Source organism: Notolepis coatsorum, assembly GCF_963971535.1.
Source record: "Notolepis coatsorum genome assembly, chromosome: 7".
Taxonomy (NCBI): Eukaryota; Metazoa; Chordata; class Actinopteri; order Aulopiformes; family Paralepididae; genus Notolepis; species Notolepis coatsorum.
Window position 1 is genome coordinate 33,591,738 of NC_140171.1, and position 19,830 is coordinate 33,611,567.

The 19,830-nt window shown below is 43.7% G+C and overlaps 1 protein-coding gene across 1 annotated transcript in view; it reads left to right on the forward strand.

The window, feature by feature from the left end:
• The window catches only part of pkd1a (polycystic kidney disease 1a), a 228,555-nt gene extending 209,762 nt beyond the window's left edge, over nt 1-18,793 (forward strand). Inside the window, 7 exon segments of the mRNA XM_084318240.1 lie at nt 4,551-4,674; nt 6,499-6,624; nt 7,223-7,394; nt 7,845-8,135; nt 9,121-9,255; nt 13,147-13,473; nt 14,217-18,793. Coding sequence (XP_084174366.1) covers nt 4,551-4,674; nt 6,499-6,624; nt 7,223-7,394; nt 7,845-8,135; nt 9,121-9,255; nt 13,147-13,473; nt 14,217-15,398 — 2,357 coding nt within the window. The 3' untranslated portion in view covers nt 15,399-18,793.
• The last annotated feature ends 1,037 nt before the right edge of the window (nt 18,794-19,830 follow it).

Genomic DNA, 19,830 nt, shown 5'->3' on the forward strand with positions numbered 1-19,830 from the left:
CTCTGCAGTGCACAAAACCAGAATGTAATTTATTGTTAATGGAGTAGCTCCAGGAAGTCTCTCTAGATGACATCACAGATTCTGTTTGAGGGTAAGCAGTAGTCGATTGATCTTGTCTACAAGCGCTGAGCCAATGCGGAGCTCCAGGCTGGAAGTAAAGCATTTAGTCTGCTTTCCCGCTCTCTGGTATCAGCCTTCTCCACCATTGTATCACTTCACCACAATATACAATATATTATAATGAAACCGAATGGTTTCTGAATGGCGGCCAGGCAGCCCACACATGGGATTCTAACAGGCTTGGAGAATAGATGGGGAGTTTGGAGTGGGATGCCTAGTAGATGAATTCCCAAAGAGTCATAACAGTATTTGTCATGTCTTTCTTTCTTTCTTTCTTTCTTTCTTTCTTTCTTTCTTTCTTTCTTTCTTTCTTTCTTTCTTTCTTTCTTTCTTTCTTTCTTTCTTTCTTTCTTTCTGTCTGTCTGTCTGTCTGTCTGTCTGTCTGTCTGTCTGTCTGTCTGTCTGTCTGTCTGTCTGTCTGTCTGTCTGTCTGTCTGTCTGTCTGTCTGTCTGTCTGTCTGTCTGTCTGTCTGTCTTTCTTTCTTTCTTTCTTTCTTTCTTTCTTTCTTTCTTTCTTTTGTGGTCACATTTGACCAAAAGCCCGGTTACCGTAGCAACCAGCCATTGATCAAAGGTGTTCCTCCTGATTACACTGCCGACCAATGCCCAAGGGAGCTTCAAAGCAAATTTATTGTTAGAATGGAATGCAGATATTGCGGTTGGGTGGCGTAGCGGAGATTGTGCTCGTCACCAATGCAAGAGGCTGCCGTCTCGACTCCCGGAGTCCGCATTGCCTGCGGTTTGGGCAGATCGTCATACTAACTCGTTTGGCTGAGTTAGCGGGATGGAAGTCGTGGGTGGGAATCTGGCGTTGTGGACAGCGATGCATACAGGTCAGGTCTGGGCGCATGCTCAGCGAAAGGCAGCCAGGAAGTGGTGAAGGCAGCGTGACCTTTTAGGACTCTGGTTTGATGGTGCATTGTCTTGGTCCGATCACATCAACAAGGTGGTTGCCAAAATGGGCAGAGCGGTTGCAGTCACACGGAAGTGCTCACCTTATCTCACATCAGTGCTGTTTCGTCAAGTTGTGTGCTCTATGGTTTTATGTCATTTAGACTACTGCTCTGTAGTATGGTCATCTGCATCCAATGGTCTACTCAGAAAACTACAAGTAGCTCAAAACAAGGCAGCTAGACTGGTCCTAGGCTGCTCACCTAGGGCTAGTGTAGTTGACATGCATGCACGTCTCTCATGGCTTCCCAGCGATGTTAGGAACATCAAAGAAAAGGCTACTGTAGTTTTAAAAGAAATCTTAAACACTATTTACACTTGCACACACAATAACATTTTGTATTCAGCACAGCTGGAATGCATGCACACCCTGATACATTGTTTTATTTAGGTATAACTGGATTTTATCTCTTGTTTTTTCATCTCCTGTTTTACATTTCTTTTTTTCTATGATACATGTTTTTACTCTATTCTGATTAATTGTCTTTGTGATATATGCTAGGTGCATGTTATCTTGTTGTGTATATGTATGTTGTTGGACCCCAGGAAGACTAGCTGCTGCTAAGGCGTCAGCTAATGGGGATGCATTTAAATAAACAAAATAAACAAACCTCCCACGCGTTACACTTCACCAATGAGAGTCCTCACTGCCAGGTGAAAAAAGAGCCGCTGGCTGTCTCCGCATGTGTCGGAGGAAGCATGTGGTAGACTTCAGGGTTCCCTTGTACCGACCAGTAGGGGGAACATTGGCATAACGACCAAATTGGGATAAAAAATGTAAATAAAATAAAATAATGGAATGCAGATCTTAAGTAGCATGTACAGTAGCTGGCAAACAGCTGCAGGGCTCAGAACAATGGACCCCAGGAGAGATGTTAAGATTTCTTCTGTGGGAAACCAACCAGGACGCTGGTCGCAGGCTAAGGCAGGAGGAGGGTCTAAGCTATTCATATTAAGGAAATTGGTAAAACTTTAGAATGTAATTTTCTGTATGAAATATAACTCAAAGTGCCATTATCACTGAAATGATATGCTCAAGTAGATGAACGTGATGATATAAGAGATGAGATGTTTATAACCAGAATCACAGGTCTAAGATGCAACACATATATTTGGAAAATATTGCCAATATTAAAAATGGTTTAGAGTAATTCAACTGGTTAAAAATGACATGTTTTCAGGTAAAACCTAAATTAAAATAGTGATTACACGGATGGTTGGGTGACTATGATTGACAAATTGTGTATAATATGGTGAGAATTATGATGAGTAATAGTGAAATGTGCACCAAAAGCAGACATTTATGTGGTTTTTATGCTAAACAAAAGAATTGTTTAACTGATTTTGATATAGAACCAATTTGGAATTAAAGTCTGACTTAAGTCGAGGGCGTGTTTAGAACCGGCCGCCAGTTTGAATCTGACCCAAGTAACCTACGATTGGATGGGCGTGATGACGTCACCAGGCCGACCTCTAAATTCATTCATAAAAGGGGATGTTCTGGGAACCGAGGGAAGAGAAAAAGATTGTGAAGAAGACGGCTACGACGACCTCCAGTGAAACCTCATTGATGAAGAGCTTTTTGATATCGAGTCGACATATTTAGAGGACAAAACATCATGCTGGTCTGGACACTTTTAGTACAACTACTTTGAGAACCTGTGAATCTTGTTTTAGTATCGGTGACTCCCAGTGCAGGTGACTTCTACCGCGTGTGCTTTTAACACTTTGAGTGCCAACGACGAGATTTCTCGTTAGTTCATGCCAACCGTTGAGTGCCAGAGAGACGAGAGATCTTGTTTTTTAATCGTTATTTTTTTCATTATCGATTTCCATTCATTTTTCATCAATCTAGCCTCACGTTACCAGTGGGGATCTGTCTGAACTCGAACAGGGAAAATACCGCCCCCTATCGTCTCTCCGGATGGTACTGCACCCCTTTGGATTGGATTGAATGAAACGCATGGAGAAAAAAAAGTCCTGCTTCCACATTTTACTTGTCAGACAAGTAACCGGAGACGATCCAAGTAATCGCCCACCACCAGAACAGCGGAAAATGTGTGTTTCCAGTACCCAGCGTTCGATATTTGGAATGGCGATCAGGTATTGGAATAATCTTTTTGGAGAACATCTGATCTGAGGTAAGGAATCTATTTGACCAGTCTTGGGATAATCAGAGCTATTTTCACCTATATATCAGCGTGTGCCATATGTGTGTATGTGTGTGTCTGTGTGTGTGTGTGCGATCAGGAAATAAGAGAATCGATTTTTCAGCCCGCTTCTATAGCGTGCATAAGTACACATATACTATCGATAATCTAGCGTTTATTTGAAAACTATTCATAAATAGGCAGAAAAATGACAACGTGTTTTGTGTATTCCAGTGTATTCCAGTAAAGGGCGATTATCACAGAATCTTCTGACATTTTCTGAAACTTTCAAGAAAAAAGCGTTTTTCTAAATGGTATAAAACTGAAATGAACTGATTAAAAAACAATCCGTTTCGACAATGTTGACTGCAAACAAGTCATTGATAAGCGACGGCCATATTAGACACATAGCCATAATTTAAGATATAGTTTATGCGTTCGCAAATATGAGAGCTCTATCATTGAAGTGGGTGGTGGCACGCAACAGGGTAAATAGGACACGAAGGCTGGCACTCAAACTGTTAAGGGAACAACTAATTTTCTTCTGAGTGCGTATTTTGTAAACAGTTATTGATTACGACCTGTGTAGTTAATAAAACTGCTGCTTTTTCAGGAAACAACACAGAGTACACTTTAATCCATTTAAAGAGACGATACTTTCTTTCTTTCTTTCTTTCTTTCTTTCTTTCTTTCTTTCTTTCTTTCTTTCTTTCTTTCTTTCTTTCTTTCTTTCTTTCTTTCTTTCTTTCTTTCTTTCTTTCTGCCTCACATAACATGGTCATGGCCCTGTGTAGCTCTGTGGGTAGTGTGCATGATGCTCTGAGAAAGAATGTATGGACTGCATTTTTTATTTTATTTTTTAAGCACTTTACAACTTATGCCTCACAAGCAGTTGGCGGTTAAGTATTTGCTCAAGGACACTTGGACGCACTGCCGGGAGGAGAATCGAACGAGGAACCTTCTGATCATCAGATTATCACACACACACACACACACACACACACACACACACACACACACACACACACACACACACACACACACACACACACACACACTCGCATTCACACACACACACACACACACACACACACACACACACACACACACACACACACACACACACACACACACTTTACATACAGTGTACACACTCAAAGAATATGAGTATTGTCTTGGATGCTGAAATTGCTTAGAAAACAAATAACTCAGAGCAGCTCTAACCACCCAAAGAGAAATGATATATTTACTATATTGTATACCCGTGTCGTTGACAAGCTTTAATGCCATTGGCTTTTTCTGAAATCCTAACTGTCGTCTCTTTTCCAGGGTCCGTTGGGTTTGATGTGTTTGGTGCCGGTCCAGAGAACAGTACTTTGGGAAAGGGCTGGGCCGGATCTCAAAGCAAACATACCCAGAACCTGGTGGCTTCTAGCACCACAGATGCTAATGGGTGAGGGAACCTCTCTGTCTACGAGCTGCTCTGAGTTCTGTAACACCTGGGTTCCTATTAGGCGTGCAAACTGGACCAATGGAAATTGTCGGCCTGTGCTCCTAAAAAAACAATTCAGCTCGGAAACTAAACGGAAATCAAATTCTAGTTCAGACCTGCTAGCATAATATAAATCTAATTTGGGTATGAGAGCAAGACTTAATGGGGAATATCATTTTAATAATATATTTGTGAACATAATTCTTAAACCTAGAAGTCAGGATAGAACCCTCCTCCATCCAATCACTTGGATGTAAAATCTGAGGCTGCTCCATGGACAATAAATGGGGTACAACTTTGTGGAGCCCTTAAATGTTGTGTTGAATTTAACACAATGGGGCATAAGAACACAAACACAAAGTCTGAGCCCCATTCATTGTCGATGGAGCAGTAGGATATTTTACATCCAGGTGACGTCACAAACGTGAGGGTTATCCCTTTGGTTTCTAGCTTTAGGAGAGCGCTGCATGTTCACAAACACTGTCCTCGGGCACAGGATTGATTGATTGAAAACTTTATTAACAGATTGCAGAATGGGTACAATACAGTACAGCTCAATAATAACAACTGCTAAGAGGATGAAGACCAGAAAAAGACATTCGTCTTGTTTACATAAGGGTCCTCCATTTTCAATTCATCAAGAAATGGTGAAAGAGAGGGGCAGGTGGCGCACGGAGATTACGTTCGTCACCAACACCGGGAGACACTAGGATTCGCCTGTTCGAATCCAGCTCCCGGCGTTGCTATCAGCTTGGCTGTCCTCTCACGCTGATACAATTGGCTGTATCAGGGGGTGGGAAGCTGAAGGGTGGGTCCTGGGCGTTGTGGACAGCGACCCCTACAGTTCGGTCGGGGCGCCTGCTCAGCGAGGGTTGGATCTGAGGAGAGATAGTGTGGCCTCCCACACGCTACACTCTCCCCGGTGAGAACCTGCGCGGCCAGGTTGGCCTGCCCCAGGCTGCACATGCGTCGGAGGAAAGCATGTGACAGTCTCCGGTCTCCCGGACCAACAGTAGGGGAAAGTACGCAACAACCGGGAAGGGTGGGATGGGAGAAAAATCGGGAAAAAGGAGGGGAAGAAAGATAATAAAAAAAATAAAAAATTGTGAAAGAAAGGACTAACACAGTATGTGGATTCTTATTAAAAACGGGTGACATTCCCCTTCAATATTTTATGACTCTACAAATCCAGCGCTCCATTCAGTGCATATAGCCCCAGAGTTTACATCCACAAATGTGAAGGTTGTCTCTCTCTATCATTTGACACATGTGGTGCATGTTCACAAGTATTTACTCAACAATCCAGTAATAACTTGTGTAAATTCTTAAAATTAGATTAGAATGTAGATTAAAAGGTATTGTCATTATACAGCACAAGTACAGTACAACGGGGGGAAACAAGTTTGGCATCTAACCACAGTGCAAATGTAACAGTAAAGTGCAATAGTAATATACAATGAACTGTGATTAACCTTGGTATAAAATTTATAAATTATTACTACCGAGTGTAATGCTAATCAGATGTATATACAGAGTTGTAATATTAATATGTACAGGGATACAGGTATAAAGATAGTATGGTAGTAGTCATACTGGCCAGCAGCATAACTAGTATGAGTAGGTAGGGGATATGTACAGATATACATATAGTATCTACAGATAATTGGCCTACGTTCCGTTATGTAAAAGGAATGTAAAATGGGCGGAATCCCCCTTTTAAAGTGTTGAAACTTGGCTCTTATTCAATATCTCACATTGTCCATGTCTCTCCCTCTGCTCCGCCAGGGCCTGGCGCTGGGGCCGGGTGAAGGTCTACGGGAGCGGAGGCTCTGTGCAGCGGCTCAACAGGAGCCTGGCCACGGCTTCAGCCTCCATACAACACCTGCAGCAGAGCCACTGGCTGGACCACAGGTGGGGAGGGAGGACGTAACACTCTGGGTGTAGTTTACAATCGTTGGGCTACAGGGACGGAACCTGAAGCCATCTACCATGTTGATGGCTTTTTAGACTATAGACACTGCAGAAAATGAAATTCATCATGACAAGTAATTTCCTGTTGTATACGGTCTTAAAATACGCCACTATGGTAGGAAACTTTAAATAGTGAATTCAGTCGGTGGATGAAAACTTTAGTTTCCTGCCCTAACTAAAAATAAGAGAAATTAGTGCATGCATTTGTATCCTTTACATACTGTACATTTGGATAACCTTGTGTGTGTGTGTGTGTGTGTGTGTGTGTGTGTGTGTGTGTGTGTGTGGGTGTGTGTGTGTGTGTGTGTGTGTGTGTGTGTGTGTGTGTGTGTGTGTGTGTGTGTGTGTGTGTGTGTGTGTGTGTGTGTGTGTGTGTGTGTGTGTGTGTGTGTGTGTGTGTGTGTGTGTGTGTGTGTGTGTGTGTGTGTGTGTGTGTGTGTGTGTGTGTGTGTGTGTGTGTGTGTGTGTGTGTGTGTGTGTGTGTGTGTGTGTGTGTGTGTGTGTGTGTGTGTGTGTGTGTGTGTGTGGGTGGGTGTAGGTCGCGGGCTGTGTTTGTGGACTTCTCTCTCTACAACACCAACACTGACCTACTGGTGGTCTTCTCCTTCCTGTTTGAGTTCCCCGTCTCCGAGCGCGCTCAGTCCAGCCTTGAGCTCCTGACCGTGCACCTGTGGCCTATCACAGGCCTGGACCTGCAGCTGCTGCTCACGGTAACCCCTGGCAACGACAAAACAAATAGCAGGGAGACCTGCCTATCTCGCTGTCTTTTCCGATGGAGTCATAACATTTTAAAAAACTGAGATTAAAAGGCACTTTACTGCAAAGTTCAAACCATAAAAGCCCAGGCATAATATTTATTTTGATTAAAAGTCAAATTCATTAATTAAATAATGGGTGGGGGGGTCATAGAACAGTACAAAAATGGTATAAAATTGTATTTAAAAAAATAAAGAGAGATGAAAGCAGTTGAAAAAGAAAAAGAGGGAGAAGAAGTGGGGGAAGACATGCGACAAATTATCCCCCGGGAGCGGGAGTGGAACCCGGGACGGCCGCGTAGGTGTGCGAGGCACTATGCGGTGCGCCACTAGGACGCCCAGAAAAAAGGGATTTTAAAGATGATATCCATATCATCCTTCTCTCTCTCTCTCGTTCTCCCCCAGATGGTGCTTCTTGTCCTGGTGGTGTACTTTGTGGTGCGGGGCGTCCTGGGGCTCCTGAACGAGGGCTACGTGTACCTGCTGTCCGCCTGGCGCTTGCTGGGCATGTGCAACCTGGCCCTGGCAGCGGCGGTGTGCGGGCTGCACCTCGACCGCTGTGTCAGCGCCGGCCACCAGTGGGCGTCGTACCTGCGGCACCCGCGGGACGGGTTCACGGACTTCTACCCCGTGGCCAGACAGAGTCAGACGTACACAGTGATGTCCGCCCTGTTGCTGTTCATACTGGTGCTCAAGGTGAGAGAGAGAGAGAGAGAGAGAGAGAGAGAGAGAGCGAGAGGGTGGGAGAGAGCGAGAGGGTGAGAGAGAGAGAGAGGGTGGGAGAGAGAGAGAGTGTGAGGGTGAGAGAGAGAGAGAAGAAAGAGAGAAATAAATAAATTGAGAAAGGAAGGGAGAGGGGTAGAAAGCGATAAGTTGGCCGACCGTCCATACTAACACAATTGGCAGTGTTAGAGGGTGGGAAAACCCGGCGAGGGTGGATCCTGGTTGTTGTAAAACAGCGACTCCTACAGTTCGGTCGGGGCGCCTGCACAGCGAGGTCGGATCCTGGGGGAGGTAGTGTGACCTTCCACATGTTACACTCCCCCAGTGAGAGTCCGCGCTGCCAGGTGAAATGAAGCGGTGGGCTGGGTACACGTGTCGGAGGAAGCATGTGATAGTCTCCGCCCTCCCAGACCGACGGTAGGGGGTAGAGTGTGCAACGACCAGGTAGGGGATTGGGAATTGGCATAACGACTAACATTGGGATGGGAGAAAAACGGAAAAAAAGAAAGGGGGAAAAAGAGAAAGTATAAAAAGAAATTAAAAAATAAAGCAATAAGGGTTCCCCCCCCTAGAGGTGCACCGGCGACCACCTCCACCTTAGACTTCAAACTCCAATGCTCATCCAAAACTACATTTTAAATGAATTTTAAATGAATGGAAGTGGATACGGATCAGTTGGCCTAGCATAAAACTCCACTAACTGCTTTCCTGGAGAACATGTTGACAACCCTGGAGAACATGTTGATTTTGATGCTTTGGCAGCTTTCATTCCAATAAAGACACATTGTATTGATTTGGTTGAGGCCTTACTGAGAACAGAGAGAGGAAGAAGGAGGGGGTGCGAAACAGAAACATTGAATATCCTTCTTTAATACCAGCACACAACTCAATTTCTTTACCTCTGCCAATCTTTTTCCACTCGTTATTTTTCTCTCTCTCTCTCTCTCTCATTGTCTAGGCATCCCACCAGTTGCGGTTTCTCAGAGAGTGGGCAGTGTTTGGCAGGGCTCTGAGGCGCTCCATCTGGGAGCTTCTGGGAGTAGCTCTGGCTCTGCTCCTACTGCTGCTGGCATACTCACACACAGGACACCTGGTAATACTCTCTCTCTCTCTCTCTCTCTCTCTCTCTCTCTCTAAATGTTTTATTTAAAATACAATTTTCCGCCCCCCAGCACGCAGGGATAGGCTGCAGGCACATTGTCACTCATTCAGGCCACAGACGATCTGGCAGGGGAGTTTTGTCGGACCCATTTGCAAGTAGCTCTGTGGGTCTTCTTAAAACAAATGGGAAACAACAATGTGCCAATGAGTTGATTCAATGTCAAGACCTGCCTAATGTCAAGATTATTGTTACGTTTCACATGGAATTTCTTAAGTTGAAACAAGACTAAATATAAACTTTAAATACTTGCTAAGATGATGATTTTTTTGCTGTGTACTTTTTTCTCAAATCCACCAATTTAGTCATTATGCCAATTCTCTTCCTGGTCGTTGCACTACTCCACTGTCGGTCTGGGGAGGATAGACTGCCACATGCCTCCTCCCATACATGGAGTCGCCAGCTGCTTCTTTTCACCGGACAGCTAGGAGTTTCATTGGGAGAGTGTAACATACACAGAGGTTCATGCCATCTCCCCAGATCCGACCAGTAGGAATCGCTATTGCAACGACCAGGACTCATACCCAACTGGCTTCCCACCCACGAACACTGCCAATTGCGTTCGACTGACCAAGCCGAAGGTACCGCTGCCAGGAATTGAAGCCAGGTCTCTGCGGTGGTAGGCGAGTGCTTAGACCTCTATACTACCCAGCCATCCCCATTTGCTGTTTACTGTACTTACGCATACGCACATAATACAACTCTCACCAACTAGATGGCGTCAGCTGGTGCCAAGTGGATAACAAGCTGAAAGAGAAGCTTGGCATGTTTTGAGACAACAGCAATCACATTGTTGTCACTTCTGACATTAGTGCAGATCTACTTAACACTTTGATTGCCTAAGGTTAAATTCATGATATACCATCCGTTGCCAGCTCTATTTAACATGGAGAAGTTCCCCTTCTTTGCAGGGCTATAACTTTTTAAATTATATTGCTAGATTGTCATTATTAGGGCCCATTCAAGGTCCTATATGTATTGTTCATGGTGTAGCAACGTTAAACTTTTTCATTCACATATTCATACTAAAATATGGTCTAAAGCAGGGATCGGCAATAGGCGGCCCGCGGGCCGAAATTGGCCCGCCAGCAATAATTTCTGGCCCGTCAGTTTATTTTGAGAATATGATATTTATTTTATTTTAATCTTTTTTTTTATTATTATTATATTTATATTATATTATATTAATATTATATATATATATATTCTTTTTATTATATGCATACTTTATGTTTTATCCATGTTGAGAGTGAATAACAGGTGAGTGCAATGTACTGTGCTATAGGCTTGCTCAAAGTGAGGTGGACAGCGCTGGTGCTGAAATGGGAAACACGCAAGTCCATGAAATAAAAACACCAGTTCAGTAAATCATTCAAGCTTTATCTTTACTCGAGTCATGACTGACGGCACCACACATGCATGTGAACAGTAATGCAATAAAAAACAATGGAAAAACAATGCAATTAACTTTAAAGAAAAAGAGTGCTTGAAGAAGCTCCTGAAATGATGGCGCCGCGCTATAGGTATTTGAATTAAATGAAAAATACAATTTGGCATTAAACAGTAATGCAATTAAACATCTTTAGGTAGCTTCTTGCAAAGAGGAAATACCAACTCAGGCGCCAGAAGAGGAAACTACGACTTCCAAGACACAAACAAAACAAGGAGTCATATTTAAAATACGGGTTTATCGCAAAACGTGTCTCTTGCGTGTTCACATGGCAACACGAGGCTGATTGATTGATTGATTGATTGATTGAAAACTTTATTAACCGATTGCAGAATGGGTTCAATGAAGCAAGCAACTGTGATCAAGTTGGGTGGACATGGGTGGGCATTCAACGCGAGTGGACATTTGACATATTTCAAACATTAGCATGGATTGAGGAGGAAGCAGAAACAATAATAAGCCCAGGTCTGCCTGCATTATGGTGAGTTGTACATTCGATGTATAATACACCCGCTGTGGTGCTTCAAATCAAATGCACCCTACTGATCTGTTGATGTGTTATAATAATAATAATAATAATAATAATACATTCGATGTATAATACACCCGCCGTCGGTGCTTCAAATCAAATGCACCCTTACTGATCTGTTCATGTGTTATACTAATAATAATACATTCGATTTATAATGCAAGCACCTGCATTAAAATCAAATGACTGATCTGTTCATGTGTTATGCACTGTGTGAGAGGCACTTTATAATAGAAAAAAGACAGTGCAAACATGTATATGTCGTTTATTTTGACAGAGTTAAACATTTTTCATTATCATTGGCCCGCCACACAATGGCTTGGGGAAAATTTGGCCCGTGGGCAAACCTAATTGCCGACCCCTGGTCTAAAGTATAAGTATGTTTTCATCTCTTTCTGCAGCTTTCTCCAGAACGTGATTTATAGACGTACTTCTAGAATTTACTACACGTCATCTGATGTTGACCGGATGGGCGAGGGGGCGTTTATAATTCCGTGGGCAACGTTATACCATTCATCTAATGTGGGTCATATGTTCATCATAGCAGTTAGTAAAGAACACGTTAGAATATAACGCTAAAACTCACCCCAGTCTCCTCGGGCCGTTGGGCGATCAGCGTGGAGTAGACAGTTTTCAATTATGGGATGTCGAAATACCGGATCTATTTCCAGGTTGTATAATAGTATATACGTCCAAATCATGTTGTTTTTTCGAGTTATTTCCACCGATCGATGTTCACTGTGTGAAGACTGAGTCTCTCTAACATTAGCGAGTGCCCGGACCACATATGGAGTGAGTCCTGCCGGGTTAAAGGTTGACATCCGGTTTTTCGATCTGCCGATTGGCCACCAGATGGCGCTCTTGAACCGCTAGAGGATTGAGAGGAGATCAGAACTGTGTGTCAAGGCTGCAGAGGGGAAATATGATTCCGATCACAGATTTTTGAAATATTGATATCAAAGACGAGTTCCGGCGTCCTCGGCAACTTGAGCATGGCGGGGAATGACGAGTTCCGGCGTTTTCGGCAGTTAAAGTGTTAAGCAAACAGAGACAAGGCAGACAGACAATAACATTAGTGTTAAATACCGTAAATGTTAATTTATGTTCAGCGACTTTGTCTCACATGTTATCAATATTAAAATGTTGTATTTTATCAGGTGCAAAAAATAAATCAATTATATATCGGCCATCAGCCACCCTGCTCTCTGAATATTGGCATTGGCCATTGAAAAACCCACATCAGTCGACCACTAGTCATTTGTATTGGAATGGTCATTCTATCAATTGAAGTTATATAATACCAAGCTACAGTATATATCTTGGGAGTCGTCTTCTTCTTCATCCATCTTCATCTCGACGGGTCTATTCATAAGTAAAAGCACTGCATCTACTTCAACCTCATCTGGCAGTCAGAACACAAAGGAAAACCTCTCTTCCAGAGAGGGTTAGAGAGCTCTTTTGAATTTAAACGTCTCTCCGTTTCCCTCCCTCCATTCATCCTGTTCTGTTTTCCATTAAGCTAGGGAGGTCCAGGCCGGCAGCAACTCCATCTCGTCTCTTCTAATGAGGATATGGGACCCATTTATATTATCTACAAACACCGGCTAACAGCCGCTGAGACGGGCTCAGCTACAGCTTGTTGCCTCGCTCTGTGGGACGTCTGATCCACCAATACAATGAGTCAATTGTGCTTGTCTCACTGCATTTACTCTCTCTCCCTCTCTCTCTGTCTCTCTTTCTCCCTCTGTCTCTCTCTCTCTGTCTCTCTCTCTCTGTCTGTCTGTATGCTTTTCTTTCTCTCCCTGTCTGTCTCTTTCTCTCTCTCTTCCTCTCTCTCCCTCTCCAGCTCTTCCACTCTGTATTGGATGGCTACGGCAGTGTCAGCTCTGCCTGTTTGTCCTTGCTGGGTGCTGGTGGACGGGGCCTGTTGTCCTGGCGAGCGGGCTGGATGACCACGGGACCATCTAGCTCCACCCTGTCACTGGTGTTCCACGCGAGCTTCGCCGTGCTCCGGCTGACGTTGCTGTGGCTGGTCACCTCTGTGTTGCTGAGGAACTACCGCCGGGCGCGGGCCGAGCTGTATCGTCCGGCGGTGGACCTCCAGGACTACGAGATGGTAGAGCTGTTCCTCAGACGACTCAAGATGTGGATGGGACTCAGCAGGGCCAAGGAGGTACTGTTCCATGTCCTGGTTCAACAGCTAGAGGGGGCAAATTATTGGCTATGCCCACTGTCACCATTGTAATCCTGTTACCGGTTGTGGAACTTCTTAGCGAAAATGCTAGCTCGTGTGGAGATACCCAAGCTGAGTGAATAATCTGTATGGACAAAACTCCTTGTAACAAAGAAAGTGGCTTACTGTTTTTCATTCAAAATAGACAGACCTAATACTGTATATCCCTTCCTATATACTGTCACACGCACATGGGAAGTGGAATTACAAAAGTGCCAAGTTAGCAGCATATACTTGTTTCCCAGAACCACAAGGTGACATACCGTGTAGAATGTTCTCACTAGAGTTGGGAAGATAGCAATACAGTGAAGACGGGCAGGAAAGTGAAGAGAGAGAAATGTATACATGGACAGTTTCCCAGGCTAATATTACATTGCAATGTGAGCTGACACCAAAGAACCTGCCCAATAGCAGTCAATTCAGCCAAGCTTCGTCTTTTCATTGGATGTTTTTTCTGACATTGCTACGTTCCGAGTTCATGTAGAACGTTTCTTCGCCTCGACCCAACAGATGGAAACACACCTATTCGCGATCTATATTTTGTGATATTTCAAAATGCTTAAAATTCACTTTAATTTATGTACATGTAAATATGGTGTATGTCATCATTACAGGCTATGTCTCCACTAAATCTGTCACCTTTATTGATCCGCCCCGTCTCTCCTTCTCCACCCTCCTCACAGTTCCGCCACAAGGTGCGCTTCGAGGGCATGGAGCTGCCCCCGTCCCGCTCCTCCTCCACTAGTGACTGTAAGTCTCTGTGTCTGCCCCCCCTGGACGGACCCGAGTCTCCCCCGTCACCGGACAGCGTGGATGCTGGCTCTGAGGCGTCATGGCGTCCAGCCTCTTCAAGCCCCTGCAGCCTCACAGAGGCCCCAGGGATGGGCCTGGGTCTGGGGTTAGGCCTGGGTCTGGGACTGGGTCCGGGAGCGGTGGTGGAAGGGGCTAGCTGGAAGGAGAGGGCGGAGACTGAAGCTTCTCTGAGGAGGCTCCTCCCCACCTTAGACGCCCTGCTGCAACAGCTGGACCGCGTCACCTTGGCGACAGAGGACCTGTACCACACGGAGTGCCGTCTGGAGCGGCTGCAGAGGAAAAGGAGGGAGAGGGGGAGAGGTCGAGGAGGAGGAGGCCAGAAAGGGAGTGGAGAGCGATGCGGGGGAAAGGAGAAGGGGGAGGAGAAGGACTCTGCTGGACAGAGAGAACGCAAAGGGGGTAAAGAGAGAGACAAAGGGAGCAAGAGAGGGCAGAAGAGCGAGAAGAGTGGGTCGTCTAACGATTGCAGGAACATCGGCGTGACCCCAAAACAGACTCATGTCGCCCAGCCGGTCTCCTTCCCTAAATCCAGACCTCCCTCAGCCTCTGCCTCCCTCCACAGCGCCACCCCTGCCCCTCCCTCAGCCTCCAAGCCTCCCACTACCCCTGCCCCTCCCTCAGCCTCCAAGCCTCCCACTACCCCTGCCCCTCCCTCAGCCTCCAAGCCTCCCACTGCTGCGCCTCCTCCCACCTCCGTCTCACCGCTCAAATCTACCCCTGCTCCTCCCGTTGTGCCCGTTGCACCCACCAAACCCGCCCCTGCACACGTCCTGGCCCCCAAAGCCACCTCTGCCCCTCCACCTACCCCTGCGCCTACCCCCTCCCTGCCATCCACCCCGGCCCCCACACCCACTACCCCTGCCCCTCTGCAAGCAGCGAGGGAGTGGGACCCCCCCACGGAGAGAGAGACCCTCCCCCCCTCCAGCCTGTTCAACCACCCTGCTCACACCACCACAATCCCCACCCGAAAACGGAAGCGCAAGCCTCCGCCCCTCAAAAACAAGGTGCACCCCAACCCGGACAGACACGTCTCTGGACACCCCAAACCCTGAGGACCCCCGCCCCCCCCCCCCCCCGTGGCAGGAATGGATGGATGGATGGATGGATAGATGGAGGAATAGAATAGAATGTGAGGGCCGGGTTGAGGATGAGAGGAGGACGGTGACTGCAGGTTTTGTCTCTGTGTGCTCCTCTCGAAATACAGAGGAAAGAGAGGAAGTAGATTAGGAGAACGCGATTAGGAAAAGGAATGAAAGGATAATGTCTGACAGTAGTGTCACAGAGACAGTAAGAAGAAAGGATTTGTTTTTGTTTTTAAAAGGGAGAGAAAGATGTTTTTGATCCGTGATCCGTTAACCCATTGGTACCAATTGAGTAGCCTTAGGGAAAAAAAGGTGCCGGTCACCAGTTGCTAAATGAAGTGGCTTGGAAAACCAGGTACAGGTCAACCCCCCCCCTAACTACCCCAGATCTAATCTGACCCCGCCTGACCCTGGAGGTCAGACGGGGTCGTTGACAGGAGCACATGAGCGTGCTCACCTCGAGAACTAACAAACTGTGTTTCAGCACAAAGACTGAAGGCAGATGATGATGCATTCACCGTGTCTTTTATTTTTTTGTATCTCAGATCATGCGTCGATTGTTTTTTTATATGATGTTGTGTGTCTACATATTGATATTAGGATGATGAAGCTATGGTGTGTTTCAGGTCACAGCGTGGGTAAATCGTGACCTATTTGAAAGCAGTCTCACACACAGTATACAGTATACGCACACCAGAATTATACTGTAGGTACAGATACTCTTACAGTAAATGCTACATATTGTACATTCACCACCTATCATACTGTAGGTACAACAGCAAAAAAAATAAACTAAAACATGTGTCTGCGAACACACTCACACACATAAACACACAAAATAGGTAATTGGGGTGCTAACAGACTGACATGCCTCAGGATCCTACTAGTCAGTTCAGGGCTTAGATGTAGACCAGGTACTGTATACCGCCAGAGAGTGAAGGAGCGGGTCAGAGAGAGTAGAATGAATATACGTTTGTGATAATAACATGAAGGAAGAGTAGTAGTAGTGGTAATAGTAGTACTAGTAGTAGTGGTAGTAGTAGTAGTAGTATTAGTATTATGATTATTATTATTAGTAGTAGTAGTAGTAGTAGTAGTAGTACATTATTAGTAGTATTATTATTAGTACTAATAGTGGCAGTAGTAGTAGTACTGTAGTAGTAGTGGCAGTAGTAGTAGTAGTAGTAGTAGTAGTAGTAGTAGTAGTAGTAGTAGTAGTAGTAGTAGTAGTAGTAGTCACAGCAAGCTACAGTAGGAAAATAATATGAGACAAGATAATTGGGTTTGGAAGAGACGTTATACTTAAAAGGGAAGAAATGTGTCTTTACTTGGTCTCATATATGTATGTAATATTTCCCTATCTGACTATAACAAAGCTACAACTCCTAAGCCCTTAATTCCGTCAGAAAGCAGGGAGGATACTTTCAAATGTATTATGGTTTGCAACATTTTTGTTTTCATTCAATATGGTTCTAATTTAAAAGCACTTTTGTTTTAATCTATGTTGTCTTTTATTTTAATTTTTGGGAGGGAGTTTGTGTGTTCTAAGGTAATAAGCTTGGTATGAAAACCAATAGAGAAAGCTTCACTCATACTGTATCTTAATAATCAATCAAGCGTTGCCAAAGCATTTATGCAGCCAGAGTTTTACCAAGTAATTGATTCATTCGTTTTGTACTTAGCACTTTATTTCTTAGTGGAGCTGATATCCAATGCCATATTTAACTTGTACGTTATGTTGTCATGTCTCCTTTTTCATATCAATGGCTATAATATAGAACTATCTTAATAATATTACCAAGATAATAGCTAGCAGTTGTTTTGTTGTAGTGTTCAGCATTTCCTTTAATAATGCGTGTGTAATTCCACCCCACATACTTCGTGTCCAGTGGGCAGATCTCAGGGACCCCAGCCTTACCCCCAAAACCATGAAGTAAAGACCAGGTGTCATTATGGACCCAAAACCATGAAGTAGAAACCAGGAGGTGTCATTATGGACCCAAAACCATGAAGTAAAAACCAGGTGTCATTATGGACCCAAAACCATGAAGTAAAAACCAGGAGGTGTCATTATGGACACAAAACCATGAAATAAAAACCAGGAGGTGTCATTATGGACACAAAACCATGAAATAAAAACCAGGAGGTGTCATTATGGACACAAAACCATGAAATAAAAACCAGGTGGTGTCATTATGGAACCACAGCTGTGGAAGAAACACGTCACATGCAGTGTTTGCAGTAAGCCGAAATTACTGATTTTTGCCTACCGAGTGAGTAAAACAAAACACAAAGTATACATCATACTGTACCACCAGTGTATGGCTCCGGTGACATCTCGTACTAATAATAATAATCTCCAGCTTTCACCTCCTTGTCACAAAGTAGGTTCCTTCTTGTTTAAGCCTTCTGTCGTTTATGAAAGTAAGCATATGAAAGATTCATGTTGCAATAAGGTACTGAAGGACAGTAGTTATTGTATCCTTTATGTAACATACCAAAGTATAGTAATCTTTATCCTAAGCACACCTCATCTTTAAATATGGCATATATATATATATATATATATATATATATATATCCAAATCCCTCAAAATACATTTTAGGGCTCTAAAATAAAAGTAAATGCTATCCAATAAGTTGTGTGAGACTCCAGTGCGTTTCACTTAAAAAATATCGAAAAAGATCCTCATGAATGGAAAATAATCAAACTTCCATCACTATCCGTTTACTGTACATATGTGTATATATTATTACTCCTCGATGTATATATTTTTCATTATCTTTATCAGTATTGTTTATATACTGCATTGGCATATACAGTATGTAGGTCCAAGCACTGGTGTTTTGGTTTCACATCTCCTCAAGTCTTACTTAAGAAATACACCCCAAAGCCATCTTATCTATACAGATATATGCCTTCTACGATACCCGCAGTGAGAATACAATTTCCCACATTCCAAAGCAAACTCAGAATTTGAAAAGAAGTTAAGGATAAGAGCTGATATTCCATTATTTAAATGCTGGCCCTCATATAGCCTTCCTAGGCCCGTTTTCCCAAAAGCATGTTGGCACTTCTTACCCCATTGACTAGAATGATGCCAAGTAGATTTTTGGAATCTGGGACCTTGTCTATACAGTGTCTTAACAGCATTGTGCCAAAGCCCACCTGCATGTTTTCTATTTTGTGTTTTTGAGTTGTACCTTGTTTTAAATCTTTGGTAAAAAAAAAAAAAATGTAAATAGTCATTGAAAGTGTTCGTCTATCTTCTGTTTTGTACCGTATTTCATGTATCTTTATATTTTGCAGTTGTAGCACTTCTCATGCTTTTGCACTTGACAAAGTCAAATAAAGAGTTTGACAGCTAAAACATAACGCTCACCGCACTTTCATTTGTACTAGTCAGCGTATAACTAAACGGGCTCCAACTAAACCCATGGTCATTCTGGTGCCCTGCTGGTTGACATCTTCAACTTCTGCCGTGGGGTAGAAAAAAAGACATCGGACGTCACAGATTGGGGTGTGGCAGAGTGCGCAGCAGGGTAAAAATATCAACCACAAATTACCATGGGTGTAGTACAGTAACTCTTTAAAAGAACGATTGTGTACTGTAGTTACTCTAACAAGGGCTATGGTGTAGTTACTCTAACAAGACTTTACTCTTTAACAAGGGCTATGGTGTAGTTAGGCCTAACAAAAATAATGGTTTGGTTCCGGTTGCCGACCGACCCTGCCGATTTAGGTACGACCCAATTTATTTTATGAGTTTAAAAAAATAAATCAAAAAATGTACAATAAAGTTTCATAAAAATCTTAGTCAAACCTTTAGTATTATGGATATTAAACATGCTGGCAGAGTACATGCATCCATGTTGTCGTGAACATTTTAATTAAATAAAGAAATTCCCTATCCATAGTCGCCGTGGGAAGAGATAAAATAATTTTTTTTATAAAATATATTCCCTACCTACTCATGACCTTAACTGACAACCAACAGGAACCAAACAATATTTTTTTTTATGCCGTACTGTTTAACAAGGGCTATGGTGTAGTTACTCTAACAAGGGCTATGGTGTAGTTACTCTAACAAGGGCTATGGTGTAGTTACTCTTTAACAAGACTATGGTGTAGTTACTGTTTAACAAGACTATGGTGTAGTTACACTAACAAGACTATGGTGTAGTTACTCTTTAACAAGACTATGGCGTAGTTACTGTTTAACAAGACTGTTACGACCCTGGCTCATGGGCACGCAACCTATGTGCAAACCAACACCAAAACCCCGTGCTCTAACTCAAAATGCTACTATATCAAGGAACTATTAATGTAAATGTAAACTAATGTACTAATGTAAACCCAACGGACACGGACTGGAAGAATGTGACAGCTCTCCCTCTAAGC